Source organism: Eublepharis macularius, chromosome 19 (assembly GCF_028583425.1).
Source record: "Eublepharis macularius isolate TG4126 chromosome 19, MPM_Emac_v1.0, whole genome shotgun sequence".
In the NCBI taxonomy this organism is placed as follows: domain Eukaryota; kingdom Metazoa; phylum Chordata; class Lepidosauria; order Squamata; family Eublepharidae; genus Eublepharis; species Eublepharis macularius.
Genome location: NC_072808.1, coordinates 19,367,006 through 19,379,019, shown reverse-complemented (window position 1 = coordinate 19,379,019; position 12,014 = coordinate 19,367,006). Strand labels below are relative to the sequence as shown.

At 44.5% G+C, this 12,014-nt stretch overlaps 1 protein-coding gene across 1 annotated transcript in view; it reads right to left on the bottom strand.

The window, feature by feature from the left end:
• The window catches only part of C3 (complement C3), a 78,765-nt gene that overhangs the window by 53,197 nt on the left and 13,554 nt on the right, over positions 1-12,014 (bottom strand). Inside the window, 8 exon segments of the mRNA XM_055003293.1 lie at positions 1,713-1,907; positions 4,147-4,359; positions 5,211-5,357; positions 6,044-6,159; positions 6,904-7,039; positions 7,864-7,966; positions 10,293-10,383; positions 11,579-11,661. Coding sequence (XP_054859268.1) covers positions 1,713-1,907; positions 4,147-4,359; positions 5,211-5,357; positions 6,044-6,159; positions 6,904-7,039; positions 7,864-7,966; positions 10,293-10,383; positions 11,579-11,661 — 1,084 coding nt within the window.

Below are 12,014 nucleotides of genomic sequence, written 5' to 3'. Positions count from 1 at the left end.
TAAAATGTTCTCCATACCCAGATGATGATACAGTCCAATGACCAACACAAAGGCCATTTCCACACTACTTACCTTCATCCGGAACGCCGCGGAACGTCGCAAAAAACCCGCGTAAGATAGCGTCTTCTCGCGCGTGTTTTGCGCGATGTCGCACAAAACTCGAGTGAGAAAACGGTATCTTCCACAGGTTTTTTTCACGATGTTCCGTGGTGTTCTGGGTGAAGGTAAGTAGTGTGGAAACGTCCAAAGACAGACCAGACGTGTTCTGGCCCTACGGCCTTCCTCAGTGGTCATTTCCACAATATATACATGTAGCCTGCCATTCAGTCCTTACCTTTTTAACTTATATTTTGAAGTACTGAGGACATTTACCTTGAATATATACAGTCTTGCAAAGATTTACTGAGCAAAGTACATTGCTATAGCATAAGGGAGTCATAGTTTAATACTCTAAACAGTGCATCAAGAGGAAGTTTACTTGAACAGCTCAAGTAACGTATCAGGAGGAAGTTTCTTCCGAAGAGATTTTTATGGCCAAGTTGGACTGTCAATATTGTTTGTAATTTTTGTATATTGATGGAATAATGTCTCTGAATATGATGCTGTTAATTTCTGCATGTTTTTAGGATATGTAGGAAAATATTATCTGATTTTGGTACACAGATATACATTTGAGCACTCCCAGCACTTTGCAATTTAGGTGTGAATATTTTTTAAAAATATAAAAATTATTATATCTATTATTGTTGATTAATTTCTGTAGACACTTCTGATTAGACGTGATATAGTATTAGTTTCTTAGCCTGGTAGGATTGTTTCCCTTTTTGGTTGGCAATTTGGAAGTCTTTCTGGGGCAGAAGCTCAGTTCATGATCTTGGATCAAACATTTAACTCGTTTAAGATGCCTTGTGCATTTCCCTCACAATTGAACGAGGGCACACTCATACTACGTGAGCTCCTGATTAGATCTACGATGCCAGGGGCATACAGACTCTCACAGAAAAAAACTGAGGGCCTGTTCCTCTGGGAAATTAAAAAAAGCTTACTGTGAAGCCAGCTAAGCACACCTCTCACTCTAAACGTTACTTCCTTCACAAGTTTTCCTCGGAGCCCACCCAGGCTTGCGCAGACGCACAGCAGCTTTGGAGAATGGCTTGCATTAAAAAAAAAAGGAGAGCCCAAATGGGCTCGGAAAGCTGCTGTTGTGGGAAGGAGAGCACCTGCCTTTCTCCTAAGCTTTTTTCCCTTGTGCAAAAACAGTGAGTAGGGGACAGTTTCCCATTTCTGCTGCCTCATGTACACAAAATACCTCCACATGGAGCAGACAAAGTGGAAAACTCTCCTCCCCCCTCTACTCTTTTTGCACGGGGGAAAAATAGGGATCCCATTGTCCCAGTGGGAGTGGGGGATCCCCTGCCAAATCGGCCTGCTGAGAAACATGCATGCGCTCCTCCAGCCTTGCTCAATGACATCACTTCCCAGAAGTGACATCATCATGCTGGTGTGAGGACAATCCCAGAACCACCTGGAAGGTAAGTGCTGGATCTCCACCCTCCTGCCAGGAGGGGAAGGGGCCTGGTAACTGTAGCCCTAAACTTTTTCTAATCAGAATGGAAACAAATCTGGAGGGAGGGGACAGGATTTGCCAGATTTTGAATTTATGCATTCTTTCTGCTTTTTCTTTTCTTTCCTACAGGCTCAAAGACACCTACCGTTCCCATGCAGGTATCTTTCACGTCCACCCAGACAGAGTCAGCCACAATTTCACTGTTTCCTATTTGAAAGTAAGCCACAATTCGGAAAGAGGGGATGAGGTCTGGGGTGATGGGCAGAGACATTGTCACCAGATTCTGTCCTTCTCCCTTGGGTTGCCTCCCGGTCTTGAAAATCTTTCCTTTGGTCATGATCTGATAGAGAACGAGAGACAGTGGTGTGGGTGACATTTATTCATTTATTTAAACATTTCGGCTCCACCTTTCCTCAAGGTTCAATGTGGCTTACAAAAATAGCTGAAAAACACTTACAGTTAAAATCAAAAGACAATTACCCCCAAATCCCTCTCTCCCTCCCACCATAAAAGATGCCGGTCCTTCAACTCCCCTCAAAAGCCTTGGCAAACAGACAGGCCTTGCAGTACGCCCCGAAGATCTCCAAGATGGAGGCTCCCCTCATCTCCTCTGGGAGCCCATTCCACAGAGCAGGAGCCACAACAGAAAGGCCTGAGCTCTGGTTAATGCCAAGACGGACACACTAAGAGGTGGAATCGCCAACAGACGGCTGTCTGAAGACCACACTGGAGCAAAAGGACATATGGAGGACAGGGCTTTTTTTCTGGGAAAAGAGGTGGTGGAACTCAGGACTGCACAATGACGTCACTTTGGGTCAGCTGGAACAAGGGGGGAGGAATTTTTTAAAGTTTAAATCGCCCTCAGAGAAAATGGTGACATGGCTGGTGGCCCTGCCCCCTGATCTCCAGACAGAGGGGTGTTTAGATTGCCCTCTGCGCCACTTGGCAGCGCAGAGGGCAATCTCAACTCCCCTCTGTCTGGAGATCAGGGGGCGGGGCCACCAGCCATGTGACCATTTTCAAGAGGTTCCGGAACTCCGTTCCACCATGTTCCAGCTGAAAAAAAGCCCTGCTTGTAACTGTGGGTTACTTGAGCGATATACATGGTTGAATGCACATAAAGAACTGCCGCAGGGACAAAGCTGAAAAACAGCAAGGAACTGGCAACGTGTAACAAACACCAAGACACATTTAATAATTCTTTACAGGAAAACCATTATTCCTTATAAGCTATGAAGATTTCATAATTCAAATATACATTGTGTAATAATCACAAGTCCACACTCGAGACCACGTTCCTCACCACTTCAACTCAGTGACCAACTTATTTATTCTCCGTATTCCAAACTGTTCACCCGCTTAATAGTTCCATTCACTGAGAAAATAGATCAGTCTGGTCTTAGTGGTGAGGGAACCACAACTGGAGGATTCCGTGTTGGGACCAAGCATTATTGTCCACACTGAAAGATGCCAGATGAAAAGGTGGTGGGTGGAATACAACAACGGAGTTCCACAGTCGGGGTTCTCCGCCGCCCTACAAGTGTCCAGATTCAGATCTTGTTTCGCGGATAATCCACTTCATCAGGGGACGGTATGTATCACACCACAATCAAAAGTCCCAGCCTCCTGTGTGTCACTGTTTCTTGTGCCTACCTTCAACGCACATAAAAGGAATTACCCAGAAATGGCAATGGGTAGCTCTAGGTGTCTCCGGCCCTTCCTAAAGGTATCCTTTGTCACTTCTGGGTTGTCCTCAGAACTGACATAGTGACATTGGCAATACTGGCCAATCTCAGCATCGTTCCAGCCCGCCCCCTAGTTGCCAGGTATTGATCGATGCTATGGGACATGAAAGTATGGTGGTTTTCTGGCCTCCCCACAGAAGGCCTCAAGCCAAACCTCTTTAGAGAGTAGAGTACGGAAACTAAAGGAATTCCCGGCTCCAGCTTTTCAACAAGGCCTTAGATATAGGTGCCTAGAAATGTATCCCATTAATGAATTCCATTTTCGTCAGTTGAAATCCAGGTGGATTACTATGTATTAAAACAATACAAGAAACATGGATGGACTACAAATCACCATCCATTGGGAGTGGAGTCATTGCTAGAATTATGACACAGAAAAGTAACCATATCCATTGTTCTTAAGTCACATGTCCTCCTGATACGATTTAAATATATCCACGAGGAAGCATTTACATTTTCCTGAGAATTTTTTGCTCTCTATGGGAGGAACAGAGACTGGGGAAGAAATTTCAGGCTGCAAGCGGGTGGCAGGAGAAAGGTTAAGTACCCCTTTCTGCCTGTCCTTTCACTGGTGCAAAATACCCCTTCCTGTCAGAGGGGAAGAGACAACACAGAGAAGGGGTGACACAGGGTTGCTGTGAAATCTATAGTTTGGCCCTTAGCCAATGCACTGCACTCTTGCTGCTTTCCTTTGGCTAGGACATGGTTTCCATAGAAAGGTGTGGGTTTTCCACCCCTGGGGCATCTTCAGCTACCAATGTTCCATCCAGCAAGAACAAGTATTAATTAACAAACAGATGCCGATGTGGCCCTTGGATTTCCCCCTGCACTTACTATGTAGGTGAAATAACGTATCTGGTTCAGCACTTGTGGGTTATTGCTCTTCACATTGAAATTGATTGGCAAGTTGTCCCCGGACTTGAGTTCTCGTGCTGTGACTGCTAAATGGAGGTAGTTTCCGGACTGTCCTTGGGTTTGGTAGGCAGAAGCCAATATGGTATTGCTGGCCTGTTGTGCATCCTGGAGTTTCCCATGTTTGGTTCTGACCTAAAAGAGAGAGATGTATTAGCAAAGTACCCCTTCCTGTCAGAGGGGAAGAGACAACACAGAGAAGGGGTGACTCAGGGTTGCCCAAAGCACGCATGAATCCTTCTATGTTCCATCATAGGGAAAACAGAAACTCCACTCCCAGTACTGCTGAAAAAAGGATAATTTTTGAGACATGAGGAGGGAGGAATTGGTTTAGATCCTGGGAAAACAAAGATCTACTCTGGCCAATTCTGCACGGCTTACCTGAAGCCAGGACGTTGTGGAACATGCCGGAAAAAAACGCGGAAGATCGCGTTTTCTTCTGCAAGTTTTGTGCGATGTCATGCAAAACTCGTGCAAGAAAACGCGATCTTCCGTGTTTTTTCTGGCATGTTCCGCAATGTCCCGGCTTCAGGTAAGCCATGCGAAATCGGCCAGAGTAAGTATTTTTATATGACCTGCATATTCATGCAGGGGTGGTCTTAGAGCAAAGGTCAAGGATGCGACTCCATGAAAAGTATGAAAGTATGAAGGACAGTCAAACACATATACCCCAGCCCCATGCATCAGATTCCACACAAAACTTACACGTGCATAGATAAAACTCCATACAGTGTCTGGCACCAAGACACATATTTCTCCCCAGCACCCAAATTGAGGATGGTGGACTTCTTTATAAAAGGAAAGGTCTCTTCCTCCCCTCTGTCAGGAGGAACTGAATCTTCTCACACCAACCAAGACTTATATTGTGGACTGAGCAAGGAAGCCTCTCCTAAAAGCTCTCAGCTGGTTTTGTGCATGTATGTAAACAGTGGCCACCAACCACAACGCATTTGAGTGAAACTTGGCACCATCTCAGAACAACTCACAGTAATTCTTTGTTGTTGTGTGTTCGCTGGCATGTTTAGGATAAGTTTGGCCGTTCCATCATTCTGGGTCACTCCGTCGGCTTGGATGGGCTGGGATACCACAGGGATATTCGGAGCTGGGGAGCCATCCGGGTTGGTGACAAAGACCTGAGAGAGTTTGGAAGAGAGCAATGAACCAACGTAAAACACAGAAACTTCTGCTGAGCCCAACTCACTTCTCCCCACGATCTGGAATATCAGAAGATAATTTCAGTGTTATTTATGACGGTTCTAGTTTTAAAATAGCTTTAAGTGATCCTGTGATGAGACCCAGGTCACACAGTCAATCCATTACATATTGCAGGCTCAAGCAGCCTCAATTTGCCTTAGAGTTGTGCACGGAAAGAGGGAAGGGGTTTAAGCACTCAACCTCCACTCTGTTTCGCTTCTTTGAAACTGGCTCCCCCCCCCCACAAAATTAGTATTTTCAAGGAGAAAATGCGTCCTTTTAAAAGCCACAGCCAAATGCGTCTCCCCACACTTCTGTGTTCGTCCCTGAGGCAAATTGAGGGGGGGGGGAAGCAATCCAACAGTTAAAGACCCCCAATAAAAAAAGTATATTTCATTTCATCTGCTTGAACCCTGAGATCAAATTATAAGAAGAAAAGAGACTTTAATTGGTATTACTACCTTTAGGTGGCTGATCCGTTTAGATTGGTTAACCCTGCTGCATTTTTGTTAGTTTTGTATGGTTTTAATTGTGAACTACTCTGAGATTTTGAGAGGTAGTATAAAAATGTTTTAAATAACTAAAAGTAGTCGTTTTGTTGGAAACTTAATTAGTATTACCGTACCGTAAGTTCATAGGGCATTCCTGGTTTGAAGTACTTGGGGGTTTTTGTGAAGAGAATGTTGTAGGGAGAGGTCACAATCTTAATGTTATTATATTCAGCTACCACCATGTCACTGCCTGCAAAAGCAAGAGAGAGATGCAGATAAGAATGTCCCCCATCGTTGGGGGAAGCTTATGAAATATTTTCAAACCAATTCCAGGCATGCAGGGAGGGAGAAGGGCGCCATATGGTGGGCTCATCATGGTAGTAGCTTAAGATCTCTTTAAAACATTGACAGCCTCCTTGCAGCAGCCACGAGGCTGCCATCCCATCTAGTCTGGCCCCAACCAGATTTCCTTCCTGTTTAAAAAAATCTCTTGTTTCAACCTCTATTATTTTACTACCACCATCCTCTTCTAAGCTCATACCACCACTGAATAGGGTCCCAGACTTGGACACAGGAGTAGGGTTGCCAGATCCCTTTACCCTCTTGGTGGAAGGGGGGACCCAACACTCACATTTTCTGATGTCCTCAGGGTGGTGTGATAACATCACTTCCAGGAAGTGACATCACTGCACAGGCCCACTGCGAAGCACAGGAGCACTCCTGGGTCAGTGCGAAGATGTCACTCCTGGGAGCATGCCCAGGGGGCCTGTTCCCCCACCTTTTCTCACAAACAGCCAGTTGAGTGGTAGCAGGGGGCATAGGATGGGAGAGGGGGACCCCCCCACACCCTCACAGGGGGACCTGGGAACCCTACTCGGGAGGGGTGAATACCCCTTGCTTAGGGCAGCAAGATACAAGACACCTCTATGCATAAACCACCCTCCGCTCCATGCATAAACCACCCTCCGCTTCATTGGGAGCCGTCTTTTTTTACCTGATTCTGTCATCACCGTCACGGAGATGTAGAGGAATTGCCCAATGAGATCGCTAAGCTTTGCAGGTTGCCGAAATCGTTCCTGTAGTTTGCGTTTTGTTAGCACTGCTTCTCTTTCCCCTTCACCCTCTACAATCTGAAAAGACAAGAATAAAGAGACACCGTTGGCCACTCCATCCCTTCCAGCTCTCATACACATATGCACCTAACCAGGGTTTCTTAAAGATATGTTTTGGCAGTGTCTAATTATTCAGTCTTTTTGGGAGGAAGTCACTACTCAAATTAACTTTGTGTTAGAATATTCATTAATTTTTCAGGATGCTTATGAACTTTTATAATAATAATAATAGTAATAATAATAACAATATTGAATTTATATACTGCCCTTCAGGACAACACCCACTCAGAGCAGTTTACAAAGTATGTTATTATCCTCACAACAATCCCCCTGAGAGGTGGGTGGGGCTGAAAGAGCTCCGAGAGAGCTGTGACTGACCCAAAGTCACCCAGCTGGCTTCAAGCAGAGGAGTGGGGAATCAAACCCACTTCTCCAGATTACTGTCGCTCTTAACCACTACACCAAACTGGCTCTTTAAACTATTTGCCTTTTTAAAGAAGCTAACCAATGGTAAATCAAAATGGGCCCTCGGTGCCTTTTCTGTATCAAAAGACTTATATTACAGGTACAACACTGGAGGGATAAATGCCCATCTTCCATAATTCAGTGGATTGAGGACCTTAGAACCTTATTGATATTTGAACATATGACATACAAACAACAATGGTGTATGGAGTTATTTTTAGATATTTGGAAACCTTCTATAGATGCTTATGTGTAGGCCTGCCACTATTGTCTGATTTTATTTCTGTTTCGTATGAGGTTTGTGTTAATTTTTAAAATATAAAATAAAAAAAAGATTTTTAAAAAAATTCAAGGCATCTAAGCCTGGTGTATTTTACCGGAATTCTGTCGAGTGAGTCGGGGATGCTGTTCTTCTCACCATCTATAATCACTCCAAAGAGGACCAAGGCCACTCCTGTTACTTTCTTTCCATAGAGGAACCTGGGTGAAGATATATAATGACAAAGAAGGGTCAGGCCATCTCTGACAGCGGCAGTCATACTTCTACTCCCATATAAAGCCTGGAGGTAAGAGCCGGGTCTGATAGCATCTTAAAGACCAACTGGAATTCCAAAGTATGAGCTTTTGAGAGTCAAAGCAGATCTTGCTTCATGCAACTTTCTGCTCTCTTGGGCTCATATTGGATCGGGACAAAAAATGAGTTTGGATAGAAAGCACAGCGAATGAAGGCGAAAGGCATTAAGCACCTCTTCCCTGCATACCCCTTCTGATGTTAAACTTAGGGAGCGACACAGCAACACTAAGCAGGTCTACTCAGATGTAAGTCCAATTTTATTCAGTGGGGCTTATTCCCAGGAAAGTGCTGTTAGGATTGAACTGTTAGAGACAAATGTCTTTCCCAACTTGTAGATAGTATTCATGAATGGTCTTCCTGGTTAGCTGAAATCACCTGTGTAAAGCACAAAACGTAACGGAAAAAGAGGCAGCCAGCTGTCAGGAACTGATTAAAAGAATGATGATGGTGATCCGGGAAGAGTAAATGACCTTTCGACTCATGAATTCCAAGTCAAAGCAGGATTCTCTGAGCTTCACAGAATGTTGTTGGAACAAGACAGCCGAAGACAATAGGGTCTGGGTCTAAACTAACTTTTCTAGTTATTATTTCTGCATGAGGGCATCACCACTGGCCTCATGACTGTCCCACGCTGTGCATGCTCAGATTTCATCATCAGACCTGGAAAAAGAAAAGGACCCCCCCCCCCGGCCCACCCCATCCAGAGATAATCATGCCCATTACATTCACCACTTGCATATGTTTATGCAAGGAGGAGTTGTCCATCAGTTTATTTGTGAAGAAGTTTTCTGTGTGGTGGCCTGAGAGCAACCCTTCAAAGAATCTTCCATTTTAACTAGGGTCTCAGCAAGCTTGGACATGCTGAACTGAGCGTGGAAATACACATGACGAAGTCTCTAGGGACGCTCAAGTGAACCTCGTTTCATGTGTTTCCCCTCCAACTTTCCATGCACTCACTTGCACAGTCACACTTCAATTTGCTCTGTGTGAGTACATTAATGTGTTTGATATCAGTTCCTCCTCAACTGCTAAACGTATCTGTTTCCCCCACCTCCATTCACTGAAATGTAGATCTTGACACTTTCTCACACTTCAAAGCAATGCAAATTGGCAAGTCAAAGGAGTCCAGCCAAAACGGAGCTCAATTGGCAGTTTGCTCTCCCAAATCACTTGCAGATGCAGTCACACAAAAGGAGCTCCCATGAAAGCGGCATTCAAGTGCGCTGAGCAAGAACAACCTGCATGTGAATTGAGGACCACACATACAATCCTAAACTTGAGCGTCCCTAGGTACTTAGTAATGTGTATTTCCACTCGGAATAATCAACAGAGATGCTAACTGGATGAATGTAACTTCAGGACAATTCCTCTTTCTCAAATGTTGGTCTTTCATAAAGTTATCAGCATGGTTAATGCAGCACGGTAAGTGGATGTGAGACTTCCTTTAGACTGAACTTAGAGAGCTGCTATCTGTTCTCTATTTACACAGTTCCTACTTACAAGAAACTTAGTGGAATTTATTTCCAAGTAACCATGTTCAGTATGAGGCTACACAGGGCTCATTTCGAGGAAAAACGCGCAGGAATGCAGTTCCGGCAGTTCCCCAAAGAGGTCACATGTCAGGTGGCCCCGCCCACCTGACTCTCGGCCATTTGGGGCCTGTTTCAGCCTGGATTGGGGGCAAAACGGCCTGGATCACGCCTCTGACGGGTCTTGGATCACTCTCCTGCTCATCAGCAGCCCAGTCCTGACCATTTTGGGCCCCTTTTCATCCATTTTCAGCCCCTTTTTGCCATTTTGGGCCCAATTTTGGCCCTGAATGGCCAGGATTGGGTCCAAAACAGCCAGGATAGGTGATGTCAGGGGGTGTGGCATATGCAAATCAGTTATACTAATGACACACTTCCAGTGATGGCAAGAGGCATGGCATATGCTAATGAGTTATGCTAATGAGTTCCTCCAGCTCTTTTTCTACGAAATGACCCGAGGCTGCAGATATCTATCTATCTATCTATCTATTATATGATATGTGATAAAAATAGATAATATAATAATAATACTATAAATAATATAAAGGAATAATAAATTATATAATATATAAATAAATATATAAAATATAGTATCTATATTTGGATATAAGACAATTTAGTTGTCAGACAACTTGATGTCATGCAGATGACAGCTGATATCAGATCAATCCATCGTCGCCTTCTCAGATCTGCACACACCCACCTTGCATTGATGGACACTCTGAAATCCTCGTCGCTCTCAATGTTATAAAACTTCTCATGTGGTAGCAGCATGACTTCAAAACTTGGCAGCACTGGGGGAAAACAGAGAAAGTGGAGATTGTAAACATTCATGAAAGGAGAAAAGAGCCATTCGCTTGAGTTTCTACTACAACAGCAGGGATGCTAAGTGCATCACAACAAATATAGTCAATGTTTGAACTTGCCCTGTTGAAAATACCCAGGTTTTTTTGTCAGATCAAATGTCTTTTTGATCACCGTAAAGATTTGCTTGCAACCAGGGCTTTTTTTCTGGAAAAAGACGTGGTGGAACTCAGTGGGTTGCCCTCGGAGAAAATGGTCAAAGAGCTGGTGGCCCCGCCCCCTGATCTCCAGACAGAGGGGAGTTGAGATTGCCCTCCGCGCAGCTGGAGCGGCACGGAGGGCAATCTAGACTCCCCTCTGTCTGGAGATCAGGGGGCGGGGCCACCAGCCACGTGACCATTTTCAAGAGGTTCCGGGACTCTGTTCCACCATGTTCCAGCTGAAAAAAAGCCCTGCTTGCAACTGAAATTAACAATGTTGTGAGCAGGGAAGCTCAATCACCTGCCAGTTTAGTTGTAGTAGTTAAGAGCAGCAGGACTCTAATCTGGAGAACGAGTTTGATTCCCCACTCCTCTGCTTGAAGCCAGCTGGGTGAACTTGGGTCAGTCACAGCTCTCTCAGAGCTCTCTCAGCCTCACCCATCTCAAAGAGTGATTGTCGTGAGAATAACAATAGCATGCTTTGTGCGCGTTAAGTTGTCCTGAATGGTAGTATACACATCAAACATTGTTGTAGGTTGCACCCTGCTTGCAGGTTGCAATCACTGGAGCTGAGCATTTGACATTTCAATTTGTGCACAAGTATTCTCACAGTGCCTGATGGAAATTTTAGTCTCTCCCACCAGCATCCATAAAAAACTTCATTTTTAAAAATTTAACATTCCTAAAGGAGATGTTCCTTTCATTCATTTACTTCATTTATACCTACCTTTCTCCCAAGTGGGAACCCAAAGGGGCTGACATCATTTTCCTCTCCTCTATTTTATCCTCCCAACAACCCTGTGAGGTAGGCTAGTCTGAGAGGATGTGACTTTACCAGGGTCACCCAGAGAACTTCCATGGCAGAACAGGGAATTGTATCTGGTTTGCCCAAATCCTAGTCCATCATTCTAGCCACTACCCAACACTGGGTCTCGAATCCTGGGAACAGGCGGGGAAGATGCTAAATCAGAATGGTCATTCTTACCATATTCCTTGACCTCAAATTGTGTGGTGAAATTCTGTTGCGGGGAGTCTTGATACTTGGCAACAACCTTCCATGTTCCAAAGCTAGAGGAGAAAAATGTCAAAAAGGGCAAACCCTTTAGTGCTTCTGTTTCATTGGCTTTGTAACAATAAACGTGAAGCAAGCATTGTCCCAGACTTCTTTGCATCAGGAATGGTATTGCTCAGACAGGGATATTCCGTGTTCTTTGATGTTCATCCACAGAAAATAGAGTTATGGTTGGAACAGAGCAGCTTGCCTGGAAAATGTAGGGCCTGTTTGCGATGGGGCTACATCTGGCTTTTCAAATACTTATGAAACTCACCGGGCAGCTTCAGGCAAGATAACATTTTTATTCATTGAAATATTTATTTCCTGTCTTTCATTTAGCTCATGGCAGTTTAGTTTACCACAGCTT